The following is a 27,908-nucleotide window of genomic DNA, read 5'->3' on the forward strand; positions in this document are numbered from 1 at the left end:
CTTCCCGGGGACTTCGCCTCCCCTCCCTCGGCTCAGGACCTGGGAGCGTCTCTCTGAGCTGGCTGGCGGGGAAGCCTGCGCTGGGAAGCCTGGCCAGGAGGGGGTGACCGTGGCTCATGGCTCTTCTGTTCTGCGGACCCTGGGTCTGCTCCAGACCCCGGAGACCCCACTGTTCCCCGATAGAGCCTGCGGACCTGCAGCTGGAGCCAAGGGAAGGAGGGTGGTCGCAGGTGCCTCGGCGGCAGGTCCAGGACCTTGAGCTCAGGAGGCCCCTCCCCCACAAAGCAAGCAGCCCGGGTGGACGCCGGGGCCACAGAGGCCAGGCCTGCAGGGGGTGGGCGGCCCCCCGCCTGCGGCCCCAAGGCTCCATGCAGGCCCAGGGCAGGGGTGCCTCCTTTTCCTGGGAAGGCCCCTCTGCTTCCCTCCACTATGAGGGCTGGGGGCTCTCCGCCTGTCGTCCACCGTCCCCCCTTTCTCCACGGGCTCAGGAGGTGGGACACTCCAGACCCCCGTGGAGCAGGCTTGCCTCCCAGCCCCCGTGCAGGGCAAGGTCCCTGGGAGAGTTTACAAACGACGATGCCTGGGCCCTCCTGGTCCACGCCATGGCATCCACGAGAGCAGGGGTGGGCCCAGGCATCGGCATTTTACAAAGCTTCTGGATGTTTCCAGTGTGGGGCTGGGGTCGGGAACCAGAAGCAGAGCTCTGGTCCCCAGCGCTGTGGCTACAGCAGGTTCTGTGCCTCTGACCACACCTGCCCATGACACCCCAGCTGACAGTTTCCAAACCCCGAAGCTTGGGCATTTGGCATCCAAAGGGAACTTGAGAACATGGCAGCTTGGCCACCCAGGGTCACAGCCCGGTGCTGCTGCTTTCACGGAGGGAGCCCGAGGGCCATTCAGATCAGCCACAGAAGCCACAGCTCCAGGACCCAGAGCGAGCGGGGCCACAACAGCACCCGCCTGCATCCGCCAAGTGCCCAGATGAAGCCAAAATGACCCTCCCTGCCTCTGCCGCTGCCAAAATCAAGGCCCCTTTCTGCAGTTAGGGGATTATCACGCGAACTGAACACAGCCTGGTCTAATCGTAACCAGGGTACAGCTAATCACAGGGCTGACTGCGGAGACGCTATTGATTTTTGTGGAAGCAAATGTTTCTCACGTTTATAACACCTGTTATCTCTGACTAATAGAAGCGACTCTGATGAGCCGAAGTTCATCTCTTGTCTGGGCTCCATCCGGGCCCAGGAGGGCGGCACCCCGCACAGGTGCTCAAACGCCACATGCTACGCTTTCGAACAATCGTGACAAAAGCGAGAGAGCCAGTCTGGCCGTTGACGTTTGTGGTGTTAAATCCATCACGAAATCGCTTTCGTGGATTTTTTCCCTTTGGATCAAATTAAACTCATCCAGAGCTTGCTGTTCTTCTCGTGGGACGCAGGAAAAAGAGAAAAAAAAGAAAAGAAAAACTCCATGCATTTGAATATTCAGGCCACGCCTTAATGTCCCGATGCTAAGAATCTAAGAATGAACTTCTCAGTAAACCGGAGACGTGGTGGGGACGTCACACGGGCAGCTGCGCTTGGCCGCGGGACATCGGATGTACTTCCAGAATAAGGCCCCACCCCCACCCCCACCCCCACTTCACGCTCTGAGTTTCTATCTCATGGCTTTTCTCAGCTCTAAATGCTTTGAGCGAGTGGGTGACAGCGGATTCTCGGCCCCATCAGAAGCTGTTCCTCCATTTCCAAAGATGAAGATAAAAGGTGTCACTTTGGAAAATTTTAAATATAATAGAAAATCCATTGCACCAATCAAGAGATTTGTCTTTCAGAGAAGCTCTTGTGCAAGGGAAGGAGGCAGTAATCCATCAGCCTGCTCTGCCCCTCAAATAGATAATCAATTTCCCTGAAAGCATCAATAATCAGAGTGGACATTTATTGCCCCTCGGATGGTTTATCTTTGGGGCTGGGGACAGCAGGGCCATGATGAATACCAAGTCTGCCAGGGAAACACAATTAAATGCCACGAGGATAAAGGATTTTATATCATGTGCAAAAAAGCAATCAAATTCATAATTGAAGTCCATTGCATGAAATCGGCCAGAAATAAATATCACACCCCAAAGCCTATCACTGAGCCCCCTGTGAGCGGTCAGGCGACAGTGTTGCCGCGACAGCATTTGTTTATCCCTCTGGAGGCTTGTCGCTCCCCAGGTGACCCGGCCTGCCGAGGGGCTCTGCACCCCGCCTCGTGCACACGCTCGGGGCCGTGGCCGCCGCCTTTTCTTCTCTTCGTGGAGGGAAAAGGTTTTCCGGGTCTGAAGTGGCGTAAACCTGCGTCGGGATCGTGCGCTCGGGGACACTGAGGCAAAGGAGTTGGTGGACCAGGGTGGACAGTGCCTTATCCTCGGGGCAGGTGGGGACCGCACCCGCGGTGACCCTGAGCTGGTCCAGCGAGAGCTCTGGAGGGACCGGTAAAACCCTGGACCTGGGTCCGTGTCTGTTGCAAATTTGCTGATTTCTCATTGGACGTAGTCTGGGGGGGGGGGCTCCAGTGAATGGGGTGCGGGGACTCCCACTGGGGTCAGAGCCACAGGGCTAAAAGCCAGGAACCAAGGGTTGTTGCCTTCCCACCTGGCGCTGGTTCCCCGGGGATGGGGGGGGGGACGTGGCGGGGGCAGGTTTCGGTTCGGGTCTGTTTGGACTTGACGAGTCTGATTTTTGAAAGAACCTTGAAAATGTGAGTGTTTAAGGTCACACAAACTTGGCAAAAGGAGGCTTTTACTTTGGAAGGGAAAAAGGCATAAAGGGCATTTTGGACACAAAATAGCTCTTTAAAACAGCATTTTGATGAGTTAAGTATAAATAAATCAGAAACACACGGATTTCATTTCCTTTAAAATACCCGCGGGCTCAAACACTAGCGGGAAAAGTGCCTGGTAACGGCGGTTTAGGATTTGGACAAACTCAAATATTTTGAAGAGGTTTCTGCAGTGTTTGCACCCAGGTCTCCTCGTCTGCCCGGCCTTCCGTGGCCCCGGCGGCCTCTTCCCCCACCTGCTGTAACGGGCGCGCCTGTGTGTGTGCGTGTGTGCACACGCACAAGAGCTCGCAGTCGAGAAGAAGAGCAAGCATGACTAGAAAAGAGAGGAGCCTGTGAGACCTAAAGCCTTCTAACTTTCTTCTGAGATGGAATGGGAAAAAAAAAGAGAAGCCTGAGAATCGCCCCTGACGGAGCCGAAAGCCAGCGCCATCCATCTCAGACGGGCCCTGGAATGAAGTCAGGGAGGTCTGCTCGCTGCCCGAACATCTGGGCTGCAAGCGGAAGCCCAGCTCCGCCCCCAGGAGTGTGGCATCTGCGGACAGAGCTCCTGGAGCCCCAGACGTGCGGACGCCGCAGAGGCGGCCACGGGCCCACACGCACGGGCGCCGGGCGCTGCAGGGCCGTCCTCGCCTCTGGAGGGACAAATGGAATGGGTGCAGTGCTTTGCCTACATCTGTGCCCCAGGGGTGCAGGCACTGCCCGCCTGGACCCGTGCTGTGGCTTCCTTCAGGGGGACCGGCTTGCGGGGCATGGGCGGTGCTGGGCAGGCAGGTGTGTTCGAGGACACTTTGGTGAAACACCAGCTCCCACCTTCAGGTGGCCCAGGTGCCAGGAAGGCCAACTTCTTCCCCGTCCAGAACTCGAGGGTGGTCGGCGGGGAGCTCTCCCAGGGATGGCTGGTTACACGTTTTCGGGAGCCCTAATAACTAAACACAGATCGGAGCTTAGCGGGAAGGTTACTCAGAGTCACAGAGCGTGCTGTGCTTTTACACACTAATAAAGTTTGGGGCTTCCACGGGGAGCACGGAAGGGCCCGGGCACACGCAGCACGGTCACCCCCAGCGCGAGACCCTCTTGGTCCGCCCCAGGCAACCGGATCTTCAGACGGGCGGGGACGTGAGCCTGGCTCTGAGTCCTGTGCACCGTGCGCACCCGCAGCCTGCAGCCGGCCTCTCTCATCTGGAACGTCTGGCCCCATCGCCGCCGCCGCCGCCGTCTCCGCGTCTCTGAAACGGGACTGCTCGCTTGGAGACGTCAACAGGGGAGCGGCCTGCCGAGGCCGCCCGGACCCATCTCTCCCCGCAGTTGTTCCTCTTGGCTTCTGATTAGAAAAAAAAAAGCAAAAACAAAGCATGTGCAATTGATCCTCAAAGTTGGATTTGGAGCTTTTCTGCAGAACTGGGCTCAGAGTGTTTAATGACAAGGTTCCTTACGGATTGGCCTCTGCATTTATAATAAAAATAAATATTCCCTCTTCCTGATGGGAGGGCCAGGCCGACGGCAAAGGGGAGCTTGGATGCAAGAGGAAGCAACTGGAGACGCTGAAAGGCCGCGCACGTCAGCCCCCGCCGCCCGTGGACGGGCCGGGCGCCCTCACGGACCCCAGGGACGGAGGACGCTCCGGGCCGAGCCCGACACCCCTCGTCCTTGCGCGGCGTTGGGCTAATCAACGTCCAACGCCTTGCCTCTTTAGGGCCAGCACAGAACAAAGCCTCAAATGACTCATTACACAGATACAGTGTCTTTTGCTAATTGGATTGGTTAACGTTAGTTAATAAAGCACTTTAAGCATAGGCTCGCAGCATCAAAGAGGGAATTCATACGTTTCATAATAGGCTCATAACTGTCGGTCATGACTAATCAGCCCCGCCGCGTGGACCCACCATCCAACCCTCTTCCCAGGCCTTGGGATGGCTGGTACAAATTGATGCCTTCACGGATGCCTCGTCCCCCTCGGCTCATGCCCCCTCCGCCCCGCGAGGGCTTGGCAGTGCGTGCCGACCACAGCCCCGGTGGCGGCTTGGGGAGTCCATCCTCGAACGAAAAACGAAGCCCTGCTATTTCGATTATTTATGAAAGAGCCTTTGGTTAAGCGATTAGGAACAGGAACCGGAGTCCCGCATCCTTGTCCTGAGGCCAGAGGCTTAGCTGTGTTACGCAGTGACCCCGGGCGAGCTCTTTGACCTTCGCAGGCCTCAGGCAACTCAGCTGGAAAATTGGGTAAAAAGATTGTGGCGTCTCTCAGGCACGAGCTGCTGAGTGGAGGTGCTCGGGCGCAGACGGCGACAGCCCGGCGTGCGGGGACAGGACCGCCGCTCGCGCTCACCGCCGACGCCAGAGGAGATCGGGACCCAGGGACTGGTGCTCCGGGCCCAGCTGCGGGACCTGGCCGGGTCACACGCAAAGATCGAGAAAAGCTGAGCCCAGGGGCTCCCCGCATGGGGCTTGGGGAGGACAGGGGAGCTCGCCGCCCCCTCCTGGCTCCAGCACCCACAGGCGCCCAGCCGGCCAGGCTCACGCCTCGTCCAGTCCTGTCTCGAGAAGCGGCCTTTGCTGCGTCCCAAGTCTTACCGTTCCGTCCAAGTAACACCTCTTAACGTTGGAGGAGAACCAGTTGAGAGAGAGACCTGGCCGGGAGGCTGCCCCGTCCGCTGGCCTTACCCATTCCATCTGCCCACCAGGGCCGTCCTTCTCGAAGAGCCTCCAGAGAGGGTCTGTCCGAGGCCGGGGGCCTCTCCCGGCCACTGAAGCCTGGAGAAGCCCAGGGTCTCCAGGGAGGCAAAGTGAATCAACACAGAGGTGGCTGCAAATTGTCTGCTTCCGTAAATGACGCGTCTCGGGTGCGGGGCTGGGGGAGGGAGGTGGCCAGAGGTTTTCTGCTTCCACCTGCTGGTGACTCTGCAAACGGGGGGCAGCCCCACCCAGAGGAGTCCGTTCGGTTCACGCATGTGCCGTGGTCAAGACCATTCAACCACACAAAACAACCAAAACTGCGGGTGCGGCGAGGGAGGCGTGGGAGTGTCTCAGACAGGAAGGGGTTGGGTGGGGCCCTGGTTTCCGCGCGTCGGACCCCGCGCTCTGTCCCTGCGCCCCGTCCACCCGCGGTGTATCCCCGCTCCCAGGGCCTCTGCCAGGTGGGTCTCCCGAGACCACGGGCCCTCCCTCTGTCTCTCCTCCTCCTTCTGTCTCCCTCCTCTCTCTGTCTCTCTCTGTCTCCCCCAATCTCTCTCTGTCTCTATTTCTGTCTCTCTGTCTGTGTCTCTTTCTCTCCCCCAGTTTTCTCTCTGTCCCCCACTCTCTCCGGATCCAGGCTCTGCTGGCCGCACCCCCACAGGCAGTGCTCCCAGACCTTGTGTGGTTCACAGCCTGGCAGACCTCAGCTCTCCTCTCAATCTTTGGAAAAAGCAAATAAATTATGCTGCCGAACAAAACCCCCCACTCCAAGAATAGAGTTTTAAGAATCCGACCGGGTCCAAGAACGCCTCTGAGGAGGCGGTCCACATTTGCCCAGGGCCACGGTCTCCCAGGCACGGGCTGCCCGGACAGTGTTCCCTGGCAGCACGCAGCCCGCGGGGCCCCCAGACAGCCCTGGGGACACACACGCTCCCAGTGTCCTCTCTGCCTCCCGCACAAATGGGGTCACTTTTCTGAGTCTATCCCGCAGGCAGATGGTGACCTTGTCATGTTAAACTGACAGGCACGCTGCACAGCCAGCGAGCATCAGCGTCACCTCCTGCCTGTGGCCCAAGCCTACGCCGGCTCCTCCTGCAGGTCCCGCGGGTGATGGGCTGGGGCTCCCCCACACCCCCGCAGGGTCTGTGGACTGGGTTCCAGCTGCCCCTTCCTACTTCTGGCAGGAAAGTTGCAGGAAAACCAGCAGGACTGAGGAGGGAGGGAGGCAGGCAGGGCTGTTCCCGTGTCCTGAGGCTTTGGCTGCTGGGTGCAGGCCCCGGAGAGCGGGGATCCAGAACTGGGTTCTCAGACCGGCTTGGGGGGGCTGACTTGACCTCACGGGGCCTGTGATGTGTTAGTTAGAAAGGGGGGTGCAGACTAGTCTCACGCTCCGTGCAGAAGTCAGCGGGTGCTGTGGTGTCTGGTTTTCGTGGGCGTTCGCCTTCTCTGTACCCTGGGGGTGGAGGTGGGGGTCGCTGTGGCCCAAGGAGAGACAGGCACATCACCTGCAGCTGGTGGGGATCCCTGAGTCATCACATAGTGAATTCAGCAGAGGACTCACTCAGGCTCCCGAGCTGAGGGTCTCAAGAGACAGGACTGCCCCCCGACACCCTGCATCCCATCCCTGACCATCCATCCGGGTGGCTCTCCAAAACAGTGGCGAGGGCAGCATGGGACCAGCCTTCAGGATGCCCCAGCGTCCTGCGGCTATGACCCCCACCCACACATTCCTCGGCGCCCCAGGCCAGAACCCCAGTGAGCCGGGCCCTCGGCCACCAGACCTGCTTCCGGGAAGGGCTCCCCTCCCCGGGGGAGGCCAGACATCCGGGGACGTCGAGGGGCTGCAGGTAGGACCTCCAAAGGGTGTTTGGAGGTTTCCTTCCTGACGGCTCGGAGGGAGCACTTCTTGTTGGCAAACAAACAGGAACGAAAAGAAAGAAAGGCCAGGAACGGAGTGGTTTCAACCTGCTCCCAATTTCACACCGTCTCTTCCTGGCAGGAGGCTGCAGCTGAGAATGCGGGGCGGGGGCTGGGCGGCGCCGCAGCTGTTCCGGATCAGGTGTTCTTGGGAACCGGCTCCCTGGCCGGGGTCTCTTGGCCACTAAGCAGAGCTGCTCGGGCTCGGGGTGCTGTCTCTGCACAGCCTCCGTGGCCACAGAGTCTGCTCCAGCCTGTGCCGCCTCTCCGAGGACCAGAGACTGCCCGCCTCCATCCTGGGGACGCCATCGGGCCTGAGCCAGGTGGGGGAAGGGGAGGCAGACACACACAGCTCTGCAGGGGACCAGGCAGGCAACGTGGCCGGTCTGGGGGGCCACCGGCGATCCCTGCGGCATATTCTTTATTTTCATAACCCCTGAAACACATAAGGGTCCTCTTAGCTCACAGGCCAGGGGCTGGGTTTGCCCTGCGACCCCCCTCCCTGCTGTGACCTGGTACCCCTCCTGCCCTCCTCCCTCCCAGTCTGCCCCCGCCCCGGGGATGGGGTGGCATCTGAGCCTCGGGGGAGGGGGGGGTCCCAAAACGAGAGGTTCCCTCCTCAGCAGCAGCCTCGCTGGGTTCTTGGAAGCAGCCTGCACCCCACACCCCTTGTCACGGGGGTTGCCACGGACAGCATCGTGCCAACCGCCGAGGCGCGTGAGGCTGGGTTGCAGGGCCACGGGTACCAAGGGCTCCCTGTACGGCCCTGGGGCCCCTCCCACCGTGCGGAGGCCTGGGGGTGGGGGAGGAGGTCCTGCCGATGCCCCACTTTAGCCGGGCAGCCCCGAGAAGCATCCCTCGGGGCGGTGGCCTGAGCTGCAGGCGGGCTGGCCTCTGGGACCCTCCCCCGTTCCCTCATGGTCAGGGTGCTGGGCCCTGAGCTGGAGGTGCAGGAGCGGGGCCCACGGGGTATGCTCGGAAATCCGAGGCGGGGTGGGGGTGGGTGGGCTGGCCTAGCTGTGCTGGCTCACCCGGCTGCCCACCCCCCGCCCCCAGCACGCCCGGGCCCTGGGGGCCCCTGGCTGCCCGGCCAGTTGCCTGGATGCTGCGAGATTCCAAAGGCTGCGCATTTTCCACAGCGGATCAGCGCGGAATTCCTCGGCACAGCTGTTGCTGTAATTGGGTCCCATTAGGAAAGTGTGCGGTCTTGTTTGGCGGCGCCCTGCCTCCCAGCGCCCCCACGCACGGTGGTCCCGAGTCAGCGCAGCAGCTGTGACCCAGCCCCGGCACCCGGGCTCTGCGCCGGCTCCTCGCGGCCGATCGGAAACATTCTTTGTGGGAGAGAAAGAAAGCACAGCTCCCTTTCATCGTCTGTCCCTCCCGCCTCCCCACGGCCCCCCACCCGTTCCCAAACACAGCCTCCCAGCCCCCGCTCGGCCACCTCCCAGCTGTGTGACGTGGGAGGAGCCCCTCAGCCTCTCTGAGCTCTGCGGGCAAATGGGGACTCCTGGAGACCGTCGCGCTCACGCCAGTCCTCGGCAGGGCGCCGGGTTCGCCGATGTCACCGTCGCTGCTCCGTTGCTGCAATCGGGAGTCGCAACCGCGTACCTCTGGCTTCACCAGCTGTGTGGGTTTGTAGATCCAAAAAGTGAGAGGGTCCTCAAATATCTGCAGAGAGACCACGTGGAGTAATTAAAGGGGGAGTTAGATGAGGCCAGAATTTGACCTGGGAAAGACCTTCTGTCCCCAGGTCTTTGTCCCACAGGCACGGTGACCACTGGTAGCTGCCTTTTCACATGGTGTCCCTTTTCTGTCCCTGGAAAGCGCTGCCTGACGTTGTTCACAGAATTAAAACTCAGCTCCGTGTTGACAGGTGGGGCGAGGCTCTCTGACCCTCCCACCTGCAGGTTATTAAAGGCCACCCCTGCCCCCAGGAGATGGGGCGGGGTCGCGTGTCGGCCTCAGCCCAGGCTCGCGCCCCCCGCCTCCCCCACCTCGGGTCTCGCATCCTCACCCGGGCATCCGTCACGCAGCCATCGCCGGAGATGTGCGACACCCCGTGTTCACTTAGGATTATCAGGGGTCGTCTTAGCAAACGGCTTCTCGATGGATGGGGTCCAGTTGAAGTGCGTTAGTACGATTCTGTCAATATGCAGGTTTTCCTGTAACAGAAAAGGATTGAGAATAAAAGACAAATGCGCCTATAGAACTGATAACTGACCTGCGATTGACTGTCCCCTGTGAGAGACGCCAGGGAGCAGAGGCACCCGTGCTGCAGCGGGGTCCCCGAGGTGGCTTCTCGGAGGGGCCATCATCCGGGGTCCGGGCGAAGTCTGTGTACGGCCCGCAGTGGTCCCAGATGTCAGTGGGCAGAGCCACCTCTGGCTTGCAGTGGCAGAGCATAGCGTTGGCTTCAGAGAACGGGGAGGGAGCCCGGCGGGGAAGCAGGGGAGGCAGGTCCCGTACACGGCTGACACTCTCTGGGGATGAGCGAGCTCCTAGGGCCACAGAAGGATCAGCTGCACGTGGACACTGGGTTTTCAGAACATGAGAGAACATTCTAAAAAATCCAGCCAGCATATGTGAAGGCCGTCCTCCCTCCAGCCCCAAGTGGCTGCTGGAGAGTGGGCACATGTACCTGCCAGGTACCCTGCTTTTGAATTGGCTGAGCCTGGAACCTCAGCTTCTTGAAGCGCTCTCGAAGGCTCCCGTAGGCTGGTGGACTTGCAGCATTTGCTGTTAGCTTGTCTGGAGTCCTGGGGGTGAGTCGATTCCAGGAGTGACCCGGGAACGTGCCCAGGGTGGCTGTGACTGTTGAGTGGATTTTCTCCTCCGGGGTCTCGTCCCCTGGCCTTTCGGTGCCAGGGTTACAGAGGAAGAGCTGCCCTCCACCAGGCCACGTGGCCCCAAGGACATGGACTCTGTTGATCTCCAGCCCCCCTCTGGGCATAGCTAGAGGCCCCAGGTCATCTCCTAGGTTGGACAGAGTAGCCACCAGCCCCCAAGATCAGAGAATTGCCCTGGGCACGGGGCCTGGCCACCCTCTGCCTGGATGACCCAGGCCACGCTGAGGGGGGCTGCCCTCCCCCCAACTCAGGGCCGGGCACCAGGAAGAGTGGCCAGGACAGCAGCTCAGCAAGCCCTCCGGGGACGCGTCCCCCATTCACTGACCGCTTCCTTCTCATAGATGCCGTCTGGGGTCTGCTGCTGGTTTTCCGCTCAGACCCAGCTCTGCCTTTGGAGCTGCTGGTCCAGGAGGAGAGGGAAGACTGGCCAGAAAGGTTGGGAGAGCTTTGCAATGAGCATGTTCCTTCCACCTGCAGCAGGAAAAGCCCCAGAGAAACCAGGGCGAGGAGCTGGGGGCCACAGGCAAGGCCACTGGAGTCTCACTTGCGTCCCCAGGTGCCTGCCTCCCCTGGGACAGCTCGGCCCCCCTGCCCCGGGGACTCTTCTGCAGGGCCTGAGCCCCCACCTCCCACCCCGGCTCACACACTGCTCCCAGGTCCTGGCCGCCTCCTCCGGAACCCAGACCTTGGCAGGAAGCACAGGCATCAGATCCAGGAGCCCAGAGCTCTGCACACCTTTCTCCTGCTCTCCAGGGAGCATGGCCAGTTCGCTGAGCCGCTTGGCTCTCGCGAGGCCTCCGGACACACCAGCGGTACCCTTTCTAAGCAGAGTGACCACTTGTCACGAGCCATCGGTTGGTGCCACACTTGACCTGCTCTTGTGACTGATGTGAGTGCCCTCTGGGGACAGGGTCTCAGGACAAGGGCCTGCGGAGACCCAGCTGGGCTCAGCCCACAGCTCACAGCTGGCAGAGGAGGCTCTCGGGAGCCAGCGCCAAGGCTGCTGACGTGCGTGGACCCAGCAGCCTCTTCCTGCCAGTCTCTGCCTGGTGGGCACCCCCTCCAGTGCTCTCTCAATGACCCAGGCCACGAGCATGTTGTCCTGTGCCCGGAGCTCAGCTGGACATGGCACCCCTGGGTAGGAGCTCCCGCTGGGGCCAGGACAAGAGGGCAGGGGCTCCCAGGTGGGGTCAGGGCCGGACCCAGGCTACCCCCTTCAGAAAGTGGTGATAGAGGGAGTTCCCTTCATGGCTCAGCAGTTCACAAACCTGACTGGGATCTGTGGGGATGTGGGTTTGATCCGTGGCCTCGTTCAGTGGGTGGGGATCTGGTGGTGCTGTGAGCTATGGTGTGGGTTGCATACGTGGCTTGGATCCTGCGTTGCTGTGGCTGTGGTGTCGGCTGGCAGGTGTCGCTCCGATTAGACCCCCAGCCTGGGAACCTCCATGTGTCGCAGGTGCGGCCCTAAAAAAAGTGAAGAAAGACAGAAAAAAAGAAAGAAAATAAAGAAAAAGATAGAAAGAATGGGAGGGAGGGAGGGAGGGAGGGAGAAAGAAAGGAAGGAAACAGTGACAGAAAGGGCCAAGCAGCGTCCAGGGTGGGCCTGGAGACCCGCAGCGGCCCAGTGTCTGCAGAGACCGTCTCAGGCCTGGGGGAGGATTCGAGCCTTGGTTGGGATTGCTCAGCAGAGGTCAGAGTCCCGAGCTGGAGGTGATCTGCAGTCTCGTCCCTCTTGAAGGAGACAGATTTGGGGTGGTCCAGGCAGAGAGGGCTCCTTGCAAACCACCACCCTTCCCCCGACACCTGCAGCTCCAGGGAAGGTGTCAGCCCAGGCCCTGCCCCAGCTCCGCTCACGTCCCCCTGGCGTCCAACGCAGATGACAAGGCAAGGTCACACTGAGGGCTGGTGGAGGAGGCCTGTGGCCCAGCCCTTGGGGGGGCCTGGACAGCGGTGCTGCTTGGGTCAGGAGCTGGCAGGAGTGAGAGGCCGGGCCTCTCTAAGGGCCTGCAATTCTGGGTCAAGGACCAGGGGCTTGCCATCTGTTGGGTGAGCGTTTGCTGTGAGGTCCGCTAAGGCGCTGAGCTGTTAACAAGGTGGCTTTGTGGAGTTCCCTGGCGGCTCAGCAGGTTAAGGATCTGGTGTTGTCACTGCTGTGGCTTGGGTTCGGTCCCTGCCCCAGGAACTTTCCTGTGCCATGGGCACAGCCAAAAACAGCAACAAGGTGGCTTGTGGGTTGGAAGGGGGCTGGGGCTGGGGCTTTGCCCTTATTTCTCTGGGCTCTGTCAACACCAAGCACGGCTGCCGTGGGAACCCTGCTCTGGCAGGTGCCTGGGTGACGGGATCAGGGGCCAGGCAGGTCCACCCGGGGCTGGCTGCCTTTGGTCATTCCTTGGTGAAGTGGCTGCACAGCCCTGCCCGCAGGCCCCACTCACGTCAATCCCCGCAGGACCGGCAGCCACCACCTGACGCCTGTGTCCCCCCTTGTGCCGGCTGCGCCCCCGTGGGAAACTTACGCTGCCTCTCTGAGCTCTTTCTCGTCTGTGAAGATGGGGACAACAGCTCTTCCTCAGAGGCTTAGTCTGTGTTTAAGGCCTCAGGGGAACCCAGCGTGGCGCCCGGCCCTCTGCTTTCTCTCTCTCGATGGTGTCCCTGTGCATCGCCGCTGACAGCCCCCAACTGATGGTGGGGAACTGGGGCCCAGCCGCTTGACCTCTGGCCCCTGGTGCCCCCCCAGGGCATGCCAACGCACGGGTAGACAGAGCAGACGTAGCCACTTAGGGACCAGGGCTTATTTGAGGGAGCCTGCCCTGCCCCATCCTGCACCCCCCCTCACGCCCGCCGGCCCCCGTCTGGCCACCTTGCTGGCACCTGCATCCATTCTTGCCCACAGAGGCAAACCAAAGCCCCGCCTGCATCTGAGCGTGCCCACGGTGGGGCCTGTGCAGCCTCGCCACTGCTGATGGCCTCTCCCCATCTTCTGGGCCAGCTCCACTGCCCTGGCATGTGCCCGCCGGCCGCAGCCCCCGCCCCTCCTCTGCTCCCCTGCACCCCTACCCCTGCTGCCAGAATCTGGCTCCCAGAAGCTCCGTGGTTCTCCGCAGGCGTCAGGGGGCGGTGGGGGGGGGCGGTGGTCTCTGTGGCTCACGTCCACGCTGGAGGAGCCGGTGGGCTGGAGCTATGGGCTCTTCCCCAGACCAGCTGATCCTGGAATCCCTGCTCCTTTGAGATTTAAAAAAACAAAAACAAAAAAACGAAAAAAACGTGTCCAGAGCACCCTCCATGGGAGGGCAGACCAAAGGGCAGCTCCATGGCTGCTCTGGAAGGAAGCTCAGAAGGACACCTGGGACAGACCGACCCGTACACCGGGGAGGGGGCGCTGGAGGCAGGGCTCATTCGCTCCCCCAGCCCCCCATTCCGCAGAGGCCAAGGACAGACGGACGCCCAGCAGCATCGGCCGACCAGGCGGGGTGTCAGCCGAGGGGCGCGTGCCCGGGGCCAAGAGCAGCCAGCGGACAGCCTGTTCTCGGCACAGCTGACAGCGGGCAGCCCGAGCACAGAGAGCTGGGTCTGTGCGAGGCTGCCCTGGCCAGGAACAGCCACCTGCCCGCTCACGCTGAACAGGCCCTGACCCTGCATGGAGGCCAAGAGACACGGCAGCCCCCGCTCGCGGGCAGGCCCCCACTCACAGCATCGGGGGAACATCTGGGAGAAGGGGGGCGCGTCTAGATAGCACCTGCACGGGGTCTGGGTATTTTGTTGGCCAACAGGAAAGGTTTGGACTGTCAGCCAGGCAGAGCTGGCTCCTCCCTGGGGACCCGGTGGGGGGGCCTCCCAGTGCCCTGACTTCGGGGTCCCAAGTGGGGGCGGGGGGCGCTGGGACATGCCTTCGGGGCAGGCGGAGAGCTCGGGCTGGGAATGTAAGCAGCGGGCAGAGACCTCAGTGCGCGGCAGCTGGGCCCTCGGAAGGAGCCGGGGCCCTTCTTCGTGCCATACTTGCCTGTGTAAATATTTCTCTTAGGAGTAAAGAGACTCTCCATTCACGGGGTAAAATCTCACTTGAAAGAACTGAGGAGTATCTGTTTAGGCATAAAAGCTAAAAACAGTGTCCAAGGCGCCTTTCAAAAAAAATCATTTCTGCAGCGCAAACACCACCGAGCTGAGGGGTTTTTTTTAAATGCAAAAAATAAATAAATATTACCCGCTCCCAGTTGAGAGCTCAAGAGTTTGTGTCAACACCGGTGGGGCCTTTGCTCCGGGAGCCCGAGTGGGAGATCAGCTGCCTTTCTCAGTTCCTGTCGGAGCTGCCAGGGGACACCACCCAGCCCGCGGCCAGGCCCAGCGGGGCGGGGGCCCTCCGGGGAGGGTCTGGCCAGGGTTCAGGTGCGAGTTCCGGTCAGAAGGGTCGGCGTGCGGCCTCTTTCCCCTGGAGGCACCACCCGACAGGCCTGTTCCTCCAGCATCGGGAGGCCGGGGCCTGGCGCGGCCTCCACCGCCGGCAGCCCTTTGACCTTTGCCCAGCTCCGGAGCCTGCGTGTCCTGTCGTCAAGCCGGGATAAGGAGCGCTCCGGCCCCGATGGGGCTCCAGCAAGAAGGAAGGGGGCCCGCCTTCAAGGGGCCCGGATGGCACCCCCACTGTGAGATCCTCGGACTGCCTGCTGCCCGGCCCATCAGTGCGTCACTGCGGCGTTTACACCAGGGGAAGCGGCCATCACGGGAGGACTTTTGATCAGGTCAGAACACGCGGCGAGAGGAGCTTTCTTTAAAAAGTCCGTCCTCCCAGAAGGGAGGAAGCACGCGTGCGGCTCTGGGCATTCTTTGCAGAGGTTAAGACCCACTTGGAACCGGGCGTCTGCTGAATTCTGATTGGCAGGTCATTGGGCCCAGTTGGGTCCCCATGGAGCTGGGACTAAACCCTCTGCAGAGGGCAGGCGGCCTGGAGTCCAAAGCAGTGGACCGAGAGGGGTCACCAGCCTCAGAGAGAGTGTCCCCCCGTCTCCCAGGGGTCAGCAGATGGCCTCGACCGGCACAGACAGCCGCGACCCCCAAGGAAGCCTGTGACCCCACCTCTGGAGGTTTCTTCGAGGGCTGGGGCCTTGGAATCAGCTTTGGGCAGAAAAGGTGGCTTCGGCAGTGACAGCGAGGAACAGGCTAGAGAGAGGTCGGTGCGCAGAGGCCGAGTCAGTGGTCAGTTAGCGAGAGTGTTTGGTGGCCTCTCGGACCCCAGGCCGGAGCTGAGGGGGCTTCACCCGCTTGCCTCTGGCTTGGGAAGCCGTGCGGTCGGGGCTCCATCTGGGTTCCCTCTTGTGGGTGTTTTCATGTGCTTTGCTAACAGCTCATTTTGAAGGGCGAGAACCCTTCTGGGATCCGTTTGTGACACTGACCAGAAAGCCGAGGCCCGCGGGGGACACGCCAGAGCCCCAGAGCTGTGAGCGTACGGATGTCCATGTCCTCCTCTGGGCTGACTTTTCAGAGAACAGAGGGGATTTATTTTAAGAGTCGAAAAAAAAGATGTTTTGAGCAACCCCGCTCGGCTCCATCCTGGCACCGAGACCCACGAGAGAAGCAAATGCTCCAGGTCAAAGCTTTTTTGGCTAAACCACTTAATCAAAACACACCTAATACTTCTGCCTGGTGCGGAGACGGGCCTGAGAGCAGAGACAGCCGCTGCCAACAGCCGGCTGGCCAGCGGCGGGGCTGCCGAGGGCCCAGCGAGCGACATAAAGAGGTTTTTCAGCAAAGCGGCGGCCTTGGTGGGAAGAAGGCCGGGCAGGGGCTCCAGGAGAGGCGCGCGGGGCGGGGGTTCTCCCGAGGTCAGCGGTGGGGGAAGAGACGGGGTGATGGCAGGCACACCTGCCAAGGTGGGCTGTTGCATGGGGGGGGTGGGCAGAGATGGGGCTGCCAGGACCACGTCCTGAAACGATGCAGACCCACCCCCAGGAGGGTGCTTCTCTCTTCGGAGCCCCTGGCGGAGGGTCAGGCTTCCTCTGAAGGGGTGTTGGCCAGGCGTCGCTGAACGCCCCACCTCTACCTGCATCTTGCGACGGGCGGGGCTCCATCCTGCCCCCCTGTGGTCCCCGCTGTGCTTCAGAGCAGCCCCCCGGGGCCGGCCGAGGGGAGGAGCAGTGAGAGACCCTCCTCTGCCTGGTCCCTCCCGCCCCCGCCCTGTGCTGAGTCCCGCAGTCTGTCCCATCGTCTCTCTTGCACTGTGTGTTGTGCCGGCATCTTGACTTGACCTTTAGGGACAGGGTGGTTTGAACGCCTGCCTCTCCCCCGCATCTGCGTGCAAGCTCCCGGGCAGGTAGAAGCCGTCCCTGAGCCCGGAGGGAGAGAAGGGCCTTGACGCAGCCTGACCCCTGGGTTTCCCAGCTGCTCCATCCCATTGGGCCACCTCGTAGCCTCTGATGAAGAACAGTGGTCCTGGACACCTGCAGCCTGAGGCCTCTGGATGCAGCTGGGCCCGGACAGAGGTGGCTGAAGGGCCAGCGAAGATGTGCAGAAAGGCCTGGAGGTGCTCGGGGTGTGCCCAGGCTTCAGAGCACAGCGGAGAGCGGCCACTGGCCAGGCTCTCCTTCGGAAGTTTCTCCTGCTGGTTTTGGGCCGAGGGTTTCTGGACGAGTTAGCAGTGGTCCTTGTGAGTGCCCCCGACTCGGGTCAGGGAGCTTGTGGGAACCAGGATGCAAGAAGGGCCACCCGCCAGGCTCCCCGCTGCGGGGACGCGGCCTGTTCCTCCTCAGAGAGAGGGGCTGCTGGCCTGGTCTGCAGCCCGAGCGGCAGTGCAGCTGCTGGGAGGCCACCTCTGGCCTGAAGGACCTCTGACACCCAGGGAAGTGCCCACGGGGTAGTCACCCCGGGAAACTCCCAGTGCCTGTAAGACCACGTGCCCCGCCTGCAAACCTCAGAACGTGTGGTCATCACACCTGCCGCCACCCCCTGACGGGGCTCGGCAGGAGCGGAAGAGAGGACAGTCGAGCCACCAACGTCACAGTGAAGACGGGCCACCGGAACCCGGCAGGCGTGGCGTGAGCCCCAGCAGAGTGGCTGCGGGCAGGGCGGCTCCCACGGGGCCGGGCACGGAGGCGTTGGAGACCAGAGGGCTTGAAGTGGGGACGCGGTGCCAACGGGCCTCCCGGACTGGCCCTTGGCAGAGAGATGACCGGCACCAAGGGGGTGAGGAAGCTGGGCGCTGGGCAGACTGAGGCCATGAACCCCCTCCCCCAGCAGAGGAGCCCCTGCAGCGTGCGGCCAGGATAGGTGCGGGGAGACGAGGTGCCCAGAGGCGAGGCCCCTGCCACGGCGATGCTGGCCGGGCTGGGAAGGCCCAGCCCGGTGTCAGCCCGGCCTTTGACTCACATCGTGACCCTCAAACAGTAAACGCTACCAGAGACGCGCCAGCCCACCGCCCTTCCTCCCAGGAGCCCCGTGGGGTCAAGGTGGCCTGGGGTCCGGGGAGGCCTGCACAGAGCACAAGCCCAGGAGCCCCACGGCCAGAGCCGCGGGCAGGTCCAGCCCTGACAGCTCCCTTGTTCCCCAAAGGCGGTCTCTCCCTCCACCCAGAGTCAAGTGCAAGTGCGGCTCGTTACCACGGGTGCGGCCGTGTGGGCGTGGAATCATCTGGGCCCCGCTGAGAAGGCCAGCGTGTCATCCTCCTCCGACAGTCGCCTGGGGGGCAGTCAACACTCCCGCCGGGGCTTCGTGGCCTCTGCGTCTCTGCGGCAGTGTCCCTGAAGCCCCTTCCCTGGGGACAGTCACAGCAGCAGGATGATCGGAAGTGGCGTCTGCAGGATCTGAGGCTCTGGGTCCTGCAAGGTGGACATTGGGTGGGGGCCTCCGTTGTCTCTCACGAGGGGACAGGACCCAGGAAGGTATTGCTGTGGGGCGTGCACCCCCTCCCGTGGTTTTGTCCCGGGCCCTGGAGGCTGCGCGCCTTGGAAAAATGAGCACAAGGTTTTTCTCCCTCTGGTTCAAGCCAGCCCTTTGTGGGGGGGGCAGGTTAGTGGACCACAGGCCTCGGGTCCCACCCACGGGCCCCCATCACAACTTTGGCCGTGATGCTGACGGAAGTCTCTGTCCTGCTGGGTGACCGTGTCTGGGGCGCAAGCCCAGGCAGCCTGCACCCCGACTGTGCCCCTTCTTCCTCCTCGGGGAGCCCGGCGCCTTCCCGGACTCCACAGGCTTTCCTGGGAGCCAGGGGGTTGGCTCCTCTCCCCTCCCCTGGCCTCCCTCTCGGCTCTGGATTGGGGCACAAAACACAGGCAGATAAAACGGTCAGCAAAGCAGGGCTCTCAGCCCCAGTGGCTGAGGCTAGTTCGTACCCCAGGGCCTGTCCAGCCTGGGCCCAGCAGGAGAGACTGCCTAGTGGCCCAGCCCTCCGCTGGCCTCGCTGGGGAGACCTTTCTGGCGTCTCTGTCATTTGTCTCACTGCCACATGCTATGCGTTCACTCCTAGCTGCATTCCAAACCACAATTTCAGAATCTATTAACAGAAACATAAAATCCCCAATTGGTTAGAATTCTCAACATTTTAAAATATGACTTATTATTATTACAGCTGAGCCCGGGCAAATCCGCCAGCGTTTCGGAGCGCAGCAGCCCCGGTGCCCTGACCTGGCCTGCGTGGGCACCGGCGGGCACTCTGCCCCACGCCTGTAATGTGGAAAGGCAATCGTGTCGTTTTAAGAGGAGGAGAAATAAAACCCCTGGACTGGACACCAGTTCTCTTTTTATTTTTCAAATATTAGTTTCCATCTTGGTGTCTGTTCTTATGGAAATGACATTAGAATTTATGGACCTTTCCGAGCAGGATACTTGTGGTCCAGGAGGGAAAATCCCATTTATACAACTGATTTGTCAGTTTGCTTAGCTTAGAAAGCACCCTGGGACCCGTCGCTGAAACGCCACCCCTCCGGAGTGGAAGTCAGTGGTTTTAAGAGGAGACGCCAGCCAGGCAAAATGCTACGGCCCTTCTCGCCGAGCCAAGGACGGCTCCAAGTCGAAGCTGTTGGGTGGAAGAAAGCTCCAGAATGGCTGGCACTTTCTCTCCTCACTGTCCCAAGCCTGTGTCCAAGGGCAGAGGGGCAGGCAGGACTTCCTGGCTGGCGCTGCCACCACCCACTGCTGGGGGAGGGGCTCACCCCAGGGCGTGTCCGGGACGCTGGCGATGCTGCCTCTCTGCCTGGGCCTGATTTCCTTGGAAAATCTCCCTCCAAAAACCGCAGAGAAACGCCCCCTTCCCAGGAGTCTGGGCTAAAGGGCCAGCTAGAAATGGTGCCACCTCTGATTTGCCGGACAGAGAAAGCAGAGGGATGGTAGGTGTCAGATCCCCCTGCCCGGCTGGGTCCCTCAGCAATGGCCAGGCCTCTGCCCTCCACTCTGGCCTCCTCTGTGGTGGCTCTCCTTGGGGCCTGGAGTGGCCGAGTCCCCGGCTGGACTGTAAGCCCCAGGCGGGCCGGGCGGTGCCCCTTCCAGCTCACCCACCCGGCTGCCCACCGAGGGGCCAAGTTGTCTCCCAGCAGAGGCCACTGTGTTGCTGGTGGGACACAGAAGGGATGGGGGTTGTGTCCCTTAGCCACCCAGACATCTCTGTGTCCCTCCGAACCCCCCCAAATAGTACATGCAGGTCTATACCCGGTCACTATAGGACCAGGCTGAGCTCCACGGGGAGTTCGGTCCCTGCAAGGACCAGCTGCCCCCCCCACCCCGATCCCGCCGAGGGAGGTGATGTCCCTATGCAACCAGCAGGGTGACGCCGTGGGAACAGAGGATGCGGTTCTTAGCAGAGGGTGGGCTTCCTTATGATGGAGAAGTCACCCGGCCTCACCCTTATTATTTCAGGGGACGCTCGCTCTGCCCCCGCGACGTAACCCATCGCAGCTTGAGAACGGCGCAGCGGCAGAAACTAACCACCCTTCTCCAAATTGTTTTGCAGCACATGCTGACCGACGCAGAGGTGGCGTCCCAGGAGGGCTGCATCCAAAAGGTAGGAGACAGTTCTGCTCCTTCACCTCTGTCGCCAGTGTGCTGGGTGGGGCGTCCTCCCTGAGAGCGCGGGCGCAGGACGGTGACTCCCCAGGGGTTCAGACGGATGCTCGTTGTCCTCGCGGAACGTCCTGATTCTGGAGAGCGGAGGCGAGCCCCGCACTGCTGTGCTCCAGGCCAGGCAGACACGTGGAGATAAATAAATGCAGCTTGTATTATCTAACCGTCTTCACTGGGTGCTCCCGCAAAAAGAACAGAGAGAGAAAAGAGCCTGATTGACTGCAGATTCAACACAGCCTCTTGCTGTGTTCAGCCTCCAAAGAGGCTCAGGCACGGCGTTAAATAAGCAAATCAGGAGGTGAAAGGAAAAGGGTCAACTTGGCCATGGTCCTCTAGGGCTGGGTCACAGCCGGTCGACAGGCACGAGCTCCAGAGACCCGGAGAGTGGACCAGGCTCAGAAAAAGACACACAGCCCAAGAGGAAAGCAGGCACACGGGCAGCTGTGTTCCTGGGTGTGCACGCCGCACGTGGCACGGGCAGTGGGGGTGGGACTCGGACGTCGCCTCCAAAGCCTGGAGCTCGACATTCACAGAAACTGGGCCATCCAGGCCATGCATGTACATGTGCACACCCCCCCCACACACATGTGCACACAGATAGACGCACAGTTGCTGTTTTGGTATTTCGGGTCTCCTGGGAGCATTATGAGAGCATTCTCGGAGTTCCCGTTGTGGCTCAGTGGTAATGAACCTGACTAGTATACGAGGTCTCGGATTCGATCCCTGGCCTTGCTCAGTGGGTTAAGGATCCGGCGTTGCCGTGAGCTGTGGTGTAGGTCGCAGACGTGACTTGGATCCCGCGTTGCCGTGGCTCTGGCGTAGGCCAGCAGCTGCAACTCTGATTCGACCCCTAGCCTGGGAAATTTTTAGGGTCTAGGGTGCCGCCCTAAAAAGACATTAAAAAGCGGGGGAGGCAGCGTTCTCTCTCTCCTAGCTTCAAACACCACCCAGGCTGATCGGAGCGAGTCTGTCTTCTCCTGGTACCCAGACAGCGTTGAGAAGCCTGTGTGGGTGGCTGGGGCAATGCATGGGTGCAGGGATCCCGGAGCCGTGCTCACGGGGAGCTGTCCCCTCCCCTGGGAGGTAGAAGCCAAAGCCTGAGCATGCATTCTCGTCATGGTGAAAGTTCCTTTTTAGGTCTGGACACAGAAAGAGCTGTGGGCCAGTTCTGCCAAACTCTGACTTTTCCCCTGCACCTTGCTGGCTGGTTAGAGCAGGGGCGTCTGGGAGAACTGCCGTGGGGAGGGGGGGAGGCCTCTCTGTAAGGGCTGGGGGCCCTCTGGCCAGGGTGAGCCCCAAACCGTGCGAGGGGGACACTGCCTGACCTCGTGGTGCGCTCGCAAAGGGGGACCTCTGGCCCAGTGGGACCGTCTTGTCTGGGCCGAGCTGGGTCAGTGTCCCCTGCCCGTCCCACTGCCCCAGGCCCGAGCCCTGGCTCTGTGACAGGTGTGGGATGGCTCCTCACCAAATCCTCCAGCGCCCTTCCCCCTCCTGCCTCTGGGAGCACGTGTCTTCTCCAGGGGTGACGTGGCTGGAGCAGCTTCGAGGGTTGCCCACGTTGCAGAGGACCGAGTGTGCTCACCCCACCAAAAGGAGCTGCAGCCAACTTGTCCCTTAACTTCTGGAGAGAACATGGCGTCGCCACCTTTCCCACCAGGAAGCCGTGGATGGTGGGCTGACACCAGGTGGGGGGCAGAGGTGGCCCAGCCTGGGGTCAGGGGTCAAGGCAGAAGGCCAAACGGCCGGGTCTAACGTAAAGGGTGTGCGGAGGCGAGTGATGCTTTTGACCCGTGTAGCCCCCGTGCCCTGCACCAGGGCGTCTCCTGCCTGGCTCCTCCTTCCTCCTTTACAAGGGACAGGGCCATCGGGCCTGGGCGACCGTGGTCCAGACGCCTTCTGAGCTCCTCAGGGGGTGGGTGCATTGCCGCCCGGCCAGGGACCCACTCACAACTGCCCAGGTTGCCACAGGGTCCCTTCAACCTGAGTCCCCGGTAGGGCCGTCAGAGGGGTGCCCACAGAACCAGATGGGACCCCACAGCCACCCAAGCACCAGGGAGGCAGCGCCAGGCCCCAGAGCCGGAGGCGCCTGGGCCGGGGTCTGTCTCTGAGCTGGTCTGGGCCCCAGGGCCTGGCAGGCTCGGCTCCATGGCTCCGCCACTCCCACCAGCCCCGTCCCCACACCCCGAGGCACTACCCCGGCTGCTGAATCCCCGGACGTGTGTCAAGTGCGGTGGGTAGGCCCCCTGCTCCGCTGGTGGGTGATGGAGCCTAAACCTGGTATCTGGACCCATGTGGTTACCGCCCCAGGCAGGCAGGGATGGAGGGGCTGAGAGACAGAAGTTCAAAGGCAGCCAGGGTCCCGCGTCGGGGCCAGGACAGGCAATGCAGGGCTCCCTTGACCTTCTCCCCAGTAGAAGGTCGCAGGTCACTAAAAGGTGTGTCACCTGCAGCCCGGAGACACATAAGCTTATCACGTAAGAGACCCTTTCGAAGGACTAATCTGGCGAATTCCTTGGTAATGCGCAGCCCTGTGGTTGAAGACTTTGTGTCGGAGTTCCCGTTGTGGTGCAGTGGAAATGAATCCGACCGGGAACCATGAGGTTGTGAGCTCGATCCCTGAGGATGTGGGTTCGACCCCTGGCCTCGCTCAGTGGGATAAGGATCCTGTGTGGCCGTGACTGTGGTGTAGGCCGGCAGCTACAGCTCTGATTCAGCCCCTAGCCCGAGACCCTCCAGATGCCGCGGGTACAGCCCTAAAAAACAACGACAGTAACAACCGAAAGACTTAGTGCCTGGCGGAAGAGGGCCTCTCACTCTCCGACACACACGTCTGGAAGCCCAAACATCCAAGAGGGACGTGGAGCCAGGGTGGCCGCGGCTTGGTCAGCGGGCACCTGACTCTCCCTTATTCCATCTTTAGGTTTAACTGAGCCACACTCGCTGCGCTGTACAGTCATCAGAGATCTGTGACTAAAGCTGATTAGGTCGATCGCGGGATCGACCCAAGAGATGCAGAAGTGGTGATGTCTGGTAGGAAGCAGTGCTAATACATTCTCGGTATCGAGGAGCCAGCTTGAGGCAGGGACTGTGGAGCCCACCAGGCCCAGGGAGGCTGCCAGCCCCTAGCCCTGGAGGCGATCCGAACTCGCGCCGGAGTGACAGCGGCCGCAGCCTGTGAGCGAGCGGCGCCAGGCTCGGCCCCGCCCCTGGGAACCCTTCATCCCCCCAACCCTCCTGCGACCCTCCCTGCCGGCCCTCTTGGCCCCGCCCAGTCCCGGCCCCCCAGCCTGGGCCACCTCCCCCTGCGCATCCGTGCCTTCCTGCGCCGGTCCCCACGTGCGCGCAGCGCAGCCGGGAGCACCCCTTCTCCGGCCCCCACCTCCGGGCGCTCTGGCTGTGCCCGCGCGCGCCCGCCCGCCCAGGTGTGCGCCCGCGCCGCCCCCCAAAGTCACTTTGGCTGCAGGTCGGCGGCAGCGCCTTTTCTGGCGGCCGAGCCGGGACCTGTGGGGCTGCGCCTCCCAGCCACTCTATTTAGTCTTCTGTTTACTTAGAGGGAAAGCCCTGGGCTCCTGGAGAGCAAACAGCTGCGGGAGATAATCTAGCCAGTTGTCCATCCATCACTCGGGTCGCCTGGCTCCCTGGAGAGCCCGGCGGAGCCTGTAATAAAAAGGCCGGGCGAAGAGGCTTTGGGGACAAATAAAGAGCCGTGTTAAGGGCCGGCTGAAAATGGATGGAAGACATTATTAAGACTCAATGGCCGTCTTATCAAAATCCAATAGGATAGACATTTGGCAAAAGGCTTAAATTTATTCTTTGACTTTCTGGAGGGCTTGAATTTATCCGTTAACAAGAGTGTAGTCCACCCAGGGAGATGGTATCAGCAGAAAGAATTTTGATTCAATCTCTCTGGTGCTACGAGAGGGGAAAACTCCCGGCCCCCAACGCCTCCCATTGTCCTGCTTTATCTTGTTTTCTTTGACCGTCTTGAAAAGGAATACGGTACACACGGGAGAAAAGGCAGAAGGAAGTGACCTTTCTCTTTTTTTACATTTTATTTGTCTTCTCCCCTTGTCTCTGCCCGCGCGCCCCCGCCCCCGCCCGCGCCCCCGCCCCCACCCCCGCGCCTCCAAAAACGTAAATACATAAATCAGCCTCAGTGGAGCTGGGACCAGCCCAGGAAAGCGGCTGCTTCCGAGCTCGGCAGATGCGAGTGGCCGAGTGACCGACCTGTGCTCCTTAAAGGCCTGCAGCCCAGGGAGGAGGCAGTCGCGCCGGGTCCGTGACCTCTCCCTGCCGTTATGGACAAAATGCTGCAGGTCGTAAAAGCCATCCGACAGCCCAGCCTGGTATGGTCCAGATAGGGTGATGGCCGGGTCATGAGTATAATTGGTAAAATGATTATTTGGATGTTTGGAGCACGGCCTGTCCCCCTGGGCGGTCGTGTGTGCCTGTTTTCCACGGCCTGGCGCAGGCGAAGTGGTCATGGGCGCCCTGACTTGCCTGCGTCCCTCCCGGGAGACCCAGGGGCTAATCAAGGATGACTCCCCAGAACACCCCGCAAGCCTGGGAGGGGGGAACAGAGACGGACAGGTGGCTGTGCCGCAATTACCGGAGGAGACCGTACGTCCAGGGCTGAGCCAGGCAGTGTGACCGAGCGGTGCCTTCGGGGCTTTGGCCTCACCAGCTTTTTTAAATGCCACCCCCCCCCCAAGCTCCCAGGCATGTGTGATCAGCATTGCTGGCTGTGGTTTGTTTCCTTGGCATTGTTTTCCCCCTGGAGGCAGCAGAGGTGTCTTCCAGGTGGCTGGAGGGCAAGGAAGGGGGATGGGGGGAGGATTGGGGCTGGACGGAGACCTGGGGACATGGGCCAGCCCCAAGGCCCTGGGACAAAGCGCAGGAAGCTCTTGTTGTCTCGGTCAGCCGATCTTCCTGGGACTGGAACAGGCTTGGTTGTTTCTGTTCCGCTTTGCTGCTGCCACTGAGGTTGGTTTTCAACATCTTTCCCTTTACCTCCCGGCCAGCAAGGCTCAGGAGGCACCAAGGTGCTGCTGTACTTCAGTCGCCATGTACCTACAGCGCACGTTGCTCCTGAGACATCACAGCAGAGCCCGAGCCTCGGGGCCCCGCACTCACCATTAATAATTTGCATGCAGGATCGGTTATGTCTTTATGAAATCAAAGTGTGTTTAGCTGCCACGGAGAGACAGCTCCAAGTTGATTTTGATAATCTCGGGCTGAATAGACTTGCTGCGTTCCAGTAAGCCCCGGACAAAGGCTGGACAGCGGCTGAAAGCCCTTCCGAGACTTGCCTCCCCCTCCTTTGTTCGGAGTTGCTGATAAAAGAACCAGGAGTCCATTAATTCAGTGAATGAACATATAGTAAAGTCAGCCCCTCTTGAGAACAATAATGTTGAGGTCAGCTTCGGTTGCCATGGAGACTAAGTACTCCTAAGAAGTTGGCATCCTTGATTTTGCTGAATCAAAGGCTGCAGAGTGGAGAGGTGTAATGAGGCCAAGGCACCGCCTCCACCGGTCCCCCTTCCCGCGCTACAGCTCCGGGCTGGTGGCCTTGGGGACCCTCAGCTGCCTGGGGACCAGCCCACCGCTGGCTCTTGCCCCTGCCCCTCCCGGGAGGCCGCAGTTTTCACAACTGTTGGCTTATCTGAAGAGGCCCTTAGGCGTGACTCCGGTGGCCCCGGGCAGAAAATCAGACCTGAGGGAGAGGCGGCAGCCTGGAGGCTGGTTGCCTCCACCCCAGCCGCTGGGGTGGACTCTGCCCTCTGGCCACCTCGCAGCACCTGAACTTGCCCCCTGGGGGAGTCGGTGGCCCAGCAGCTCCCTCTCAAGCAGATAAGGGTGATTAATGGGCCAACAGCCACCGTGAGGCCGAGGGCACACTCTGGGCAGCTCCAGGCTGAGCGACGAGGTTATAAATGCAAGCTTTTTGCATTTTGTCCCCCCAACAATTGAGCTGATTTTCTTCCTCCCCTGCCTGCACCCCCACCCAAGGATCCCCGGAATCAGCTTAAACCATCCGATTAAGCTGGGGAGAGATCCAGGCAATTAATTTCCTTCGCAGTAATTTATTGCTGGCTGGAGAACTGCCTGTCTGAGGCCCGGTCTTAGATGGACTGGCCTCGGCCTGGGGGCCAGGGGCTCAGAACAGGTGTGTGTGGGGGCACGTTGTTCAGACTGACCCACCCAAGCCTGAGAACCTTGCGGGGCGGCGGGTGGGGAATGAGAGGCAGATTTTTCCTCTTTTTGGAGGGTGAGAAAGAATGAAGGAGCTGGGGTTTCTTTCTCACCCTGCAGCGTCCCCTGTGAAACCCGGACAGCTTCTGCGCTGCAGCTCGGGGTAGAGGTTCTGGAGGAGGGAGGTGGGGATGAGGGGCCAGAGCCTTGCGGTTCAGGACCCCCTCTTGGGGGCTCAGCAGCAGCTCCCGGCAGGGCTCCTGGGAGCCGGTGACATGGGGACACCTCTCTGGGGTCAGCCCCTCCCCCACCCTCCTGACATTTCCGCCTCAGGCAAAAGAGCAGACAAAAAAAAAAGCCACCAACTGCAAATGACAGGTTCAGAACCTGAAAACAGGCATCACCCAGAAGGCAGACAAAGGGGCGGGCCCTCCTCACCAGAGACCCAGGGACCGACCGGATGCATCGGCCCTGCCTGCCCACCCTCAGCCCTCTGAACCTGGCTCTGCCCTGGATGGTGTGCCTTGAACTTGAACTTCGGCATGTCGCTTTCCTCCCCCGCAAACAGGGAGGTAACCACAGTTTCCAGTGCCCTGCGTGGTCTAGGAACGCAGGTAGTGGCTGGGCACAGCTCTGGGCGCCCGGCCTGCCGAGTGGATGCCGGCTTCTGTGGCTGCTGTTGCTGGCGAGGGCCAGGGGGCCAGGCCCTCTGGCAGACACCGGCCTCCAGGGCGGCGATATCGCCTCCTGCAGCGGGTCGGGGGGGGGGGGGGTCCCAGGCAGGGGCCCGCCCGCCTCAGCCGCCTCCTCCTGGGAAGCGCACCAGCACCTCGTGGGGTCCGGGCGGCCCGGGCGGCGGCGCAGACGCTGCTGGGGGAGCGGCTGGGCGAGGAGGGCTCGCCGGCCCCAGAGTGAAGAGGATTTACCGTCTGCATTACTGGCTTTATAGGGGCCATACGGCGTCAGTAAACTCTGTCATCTTAAGGGGGGCACAGTGGCGAGTTAATTAAACTGCGCCGCGCTGTTAAGAGCGAAAAATAGATCAGCCCAAGGCCCACTTGGTGTCGCCCGCGTCGAAGGCAGAGGCCGCGCTGGCTCAGGCCGCGTCCTCTCCCGCAGCAGCGCCGGGAAGCCGCGGGACTCACCTTTGCTCTGCTAGCCCCGCCGTCGGGTCATTGGTGTGCTTCTTATCTTCTCAGTGGAAGGCCGACTTCTGGTTTTACACACACTCGGTGCCAAGGTGGCCTGCCAGTACCAGGGTCAGAGGCGGCAGCGCATGGGTGCTCTGGAGCCCCGGGGGCCCTCCCGCGCCCGGTCGCCTCCAGCTGTGCCCACTTCTCTCTCTGGGTGCAGGTGAAACACCCAGGCCTCTGGAGAGAGGCGGCTTCCTGAGCGCCCCCAACCCCCGCCGCCTCTGATGGG

General features: G+C 61.4%; 1 protein-coding gene across 3 annotated transcripts in view; it reads left to right on the top strand.

The window, feature by feature from the left end:
* PRDM16 (PR/SET domain 16) overlaps positions 1 to 27,908 on the top strand; it is a 307,695-nt gene that overhangs the window by 134,243 nt on the left and 145,544 nt on the right. For all 3 annotated transcript variants that reach the window (XM_047791184.1, XM_047791185.1, XM_047791187.1), the window contains exon 3: positions 20,185 to 20,235. In XM_047791184.1, coding sequence (XP_047647140.1) covers positions 20,185 to 20,235 — 51 coding nt within the window. The remainder of the gene's footprint in view (positions 1 to 20,184; positions 20,236 to 27,908) is intronic.

Source organism: Phacochoerus africanus, chromosome 8 (assembly GCF_016906955.1).
Source record: "Phacochoerus africanus isolate WHEZ1 chromosome 8, ROS_Pafr_v1, whole genome shotgun sequence".
Classification (NCBI taxonomy): domain Eukaryota; kingdom Metazoa; phylum Chordata; class Mammalia; order Artiodactyla; family Suidae; genus Phacochoerus; species Phacochoerus africanus.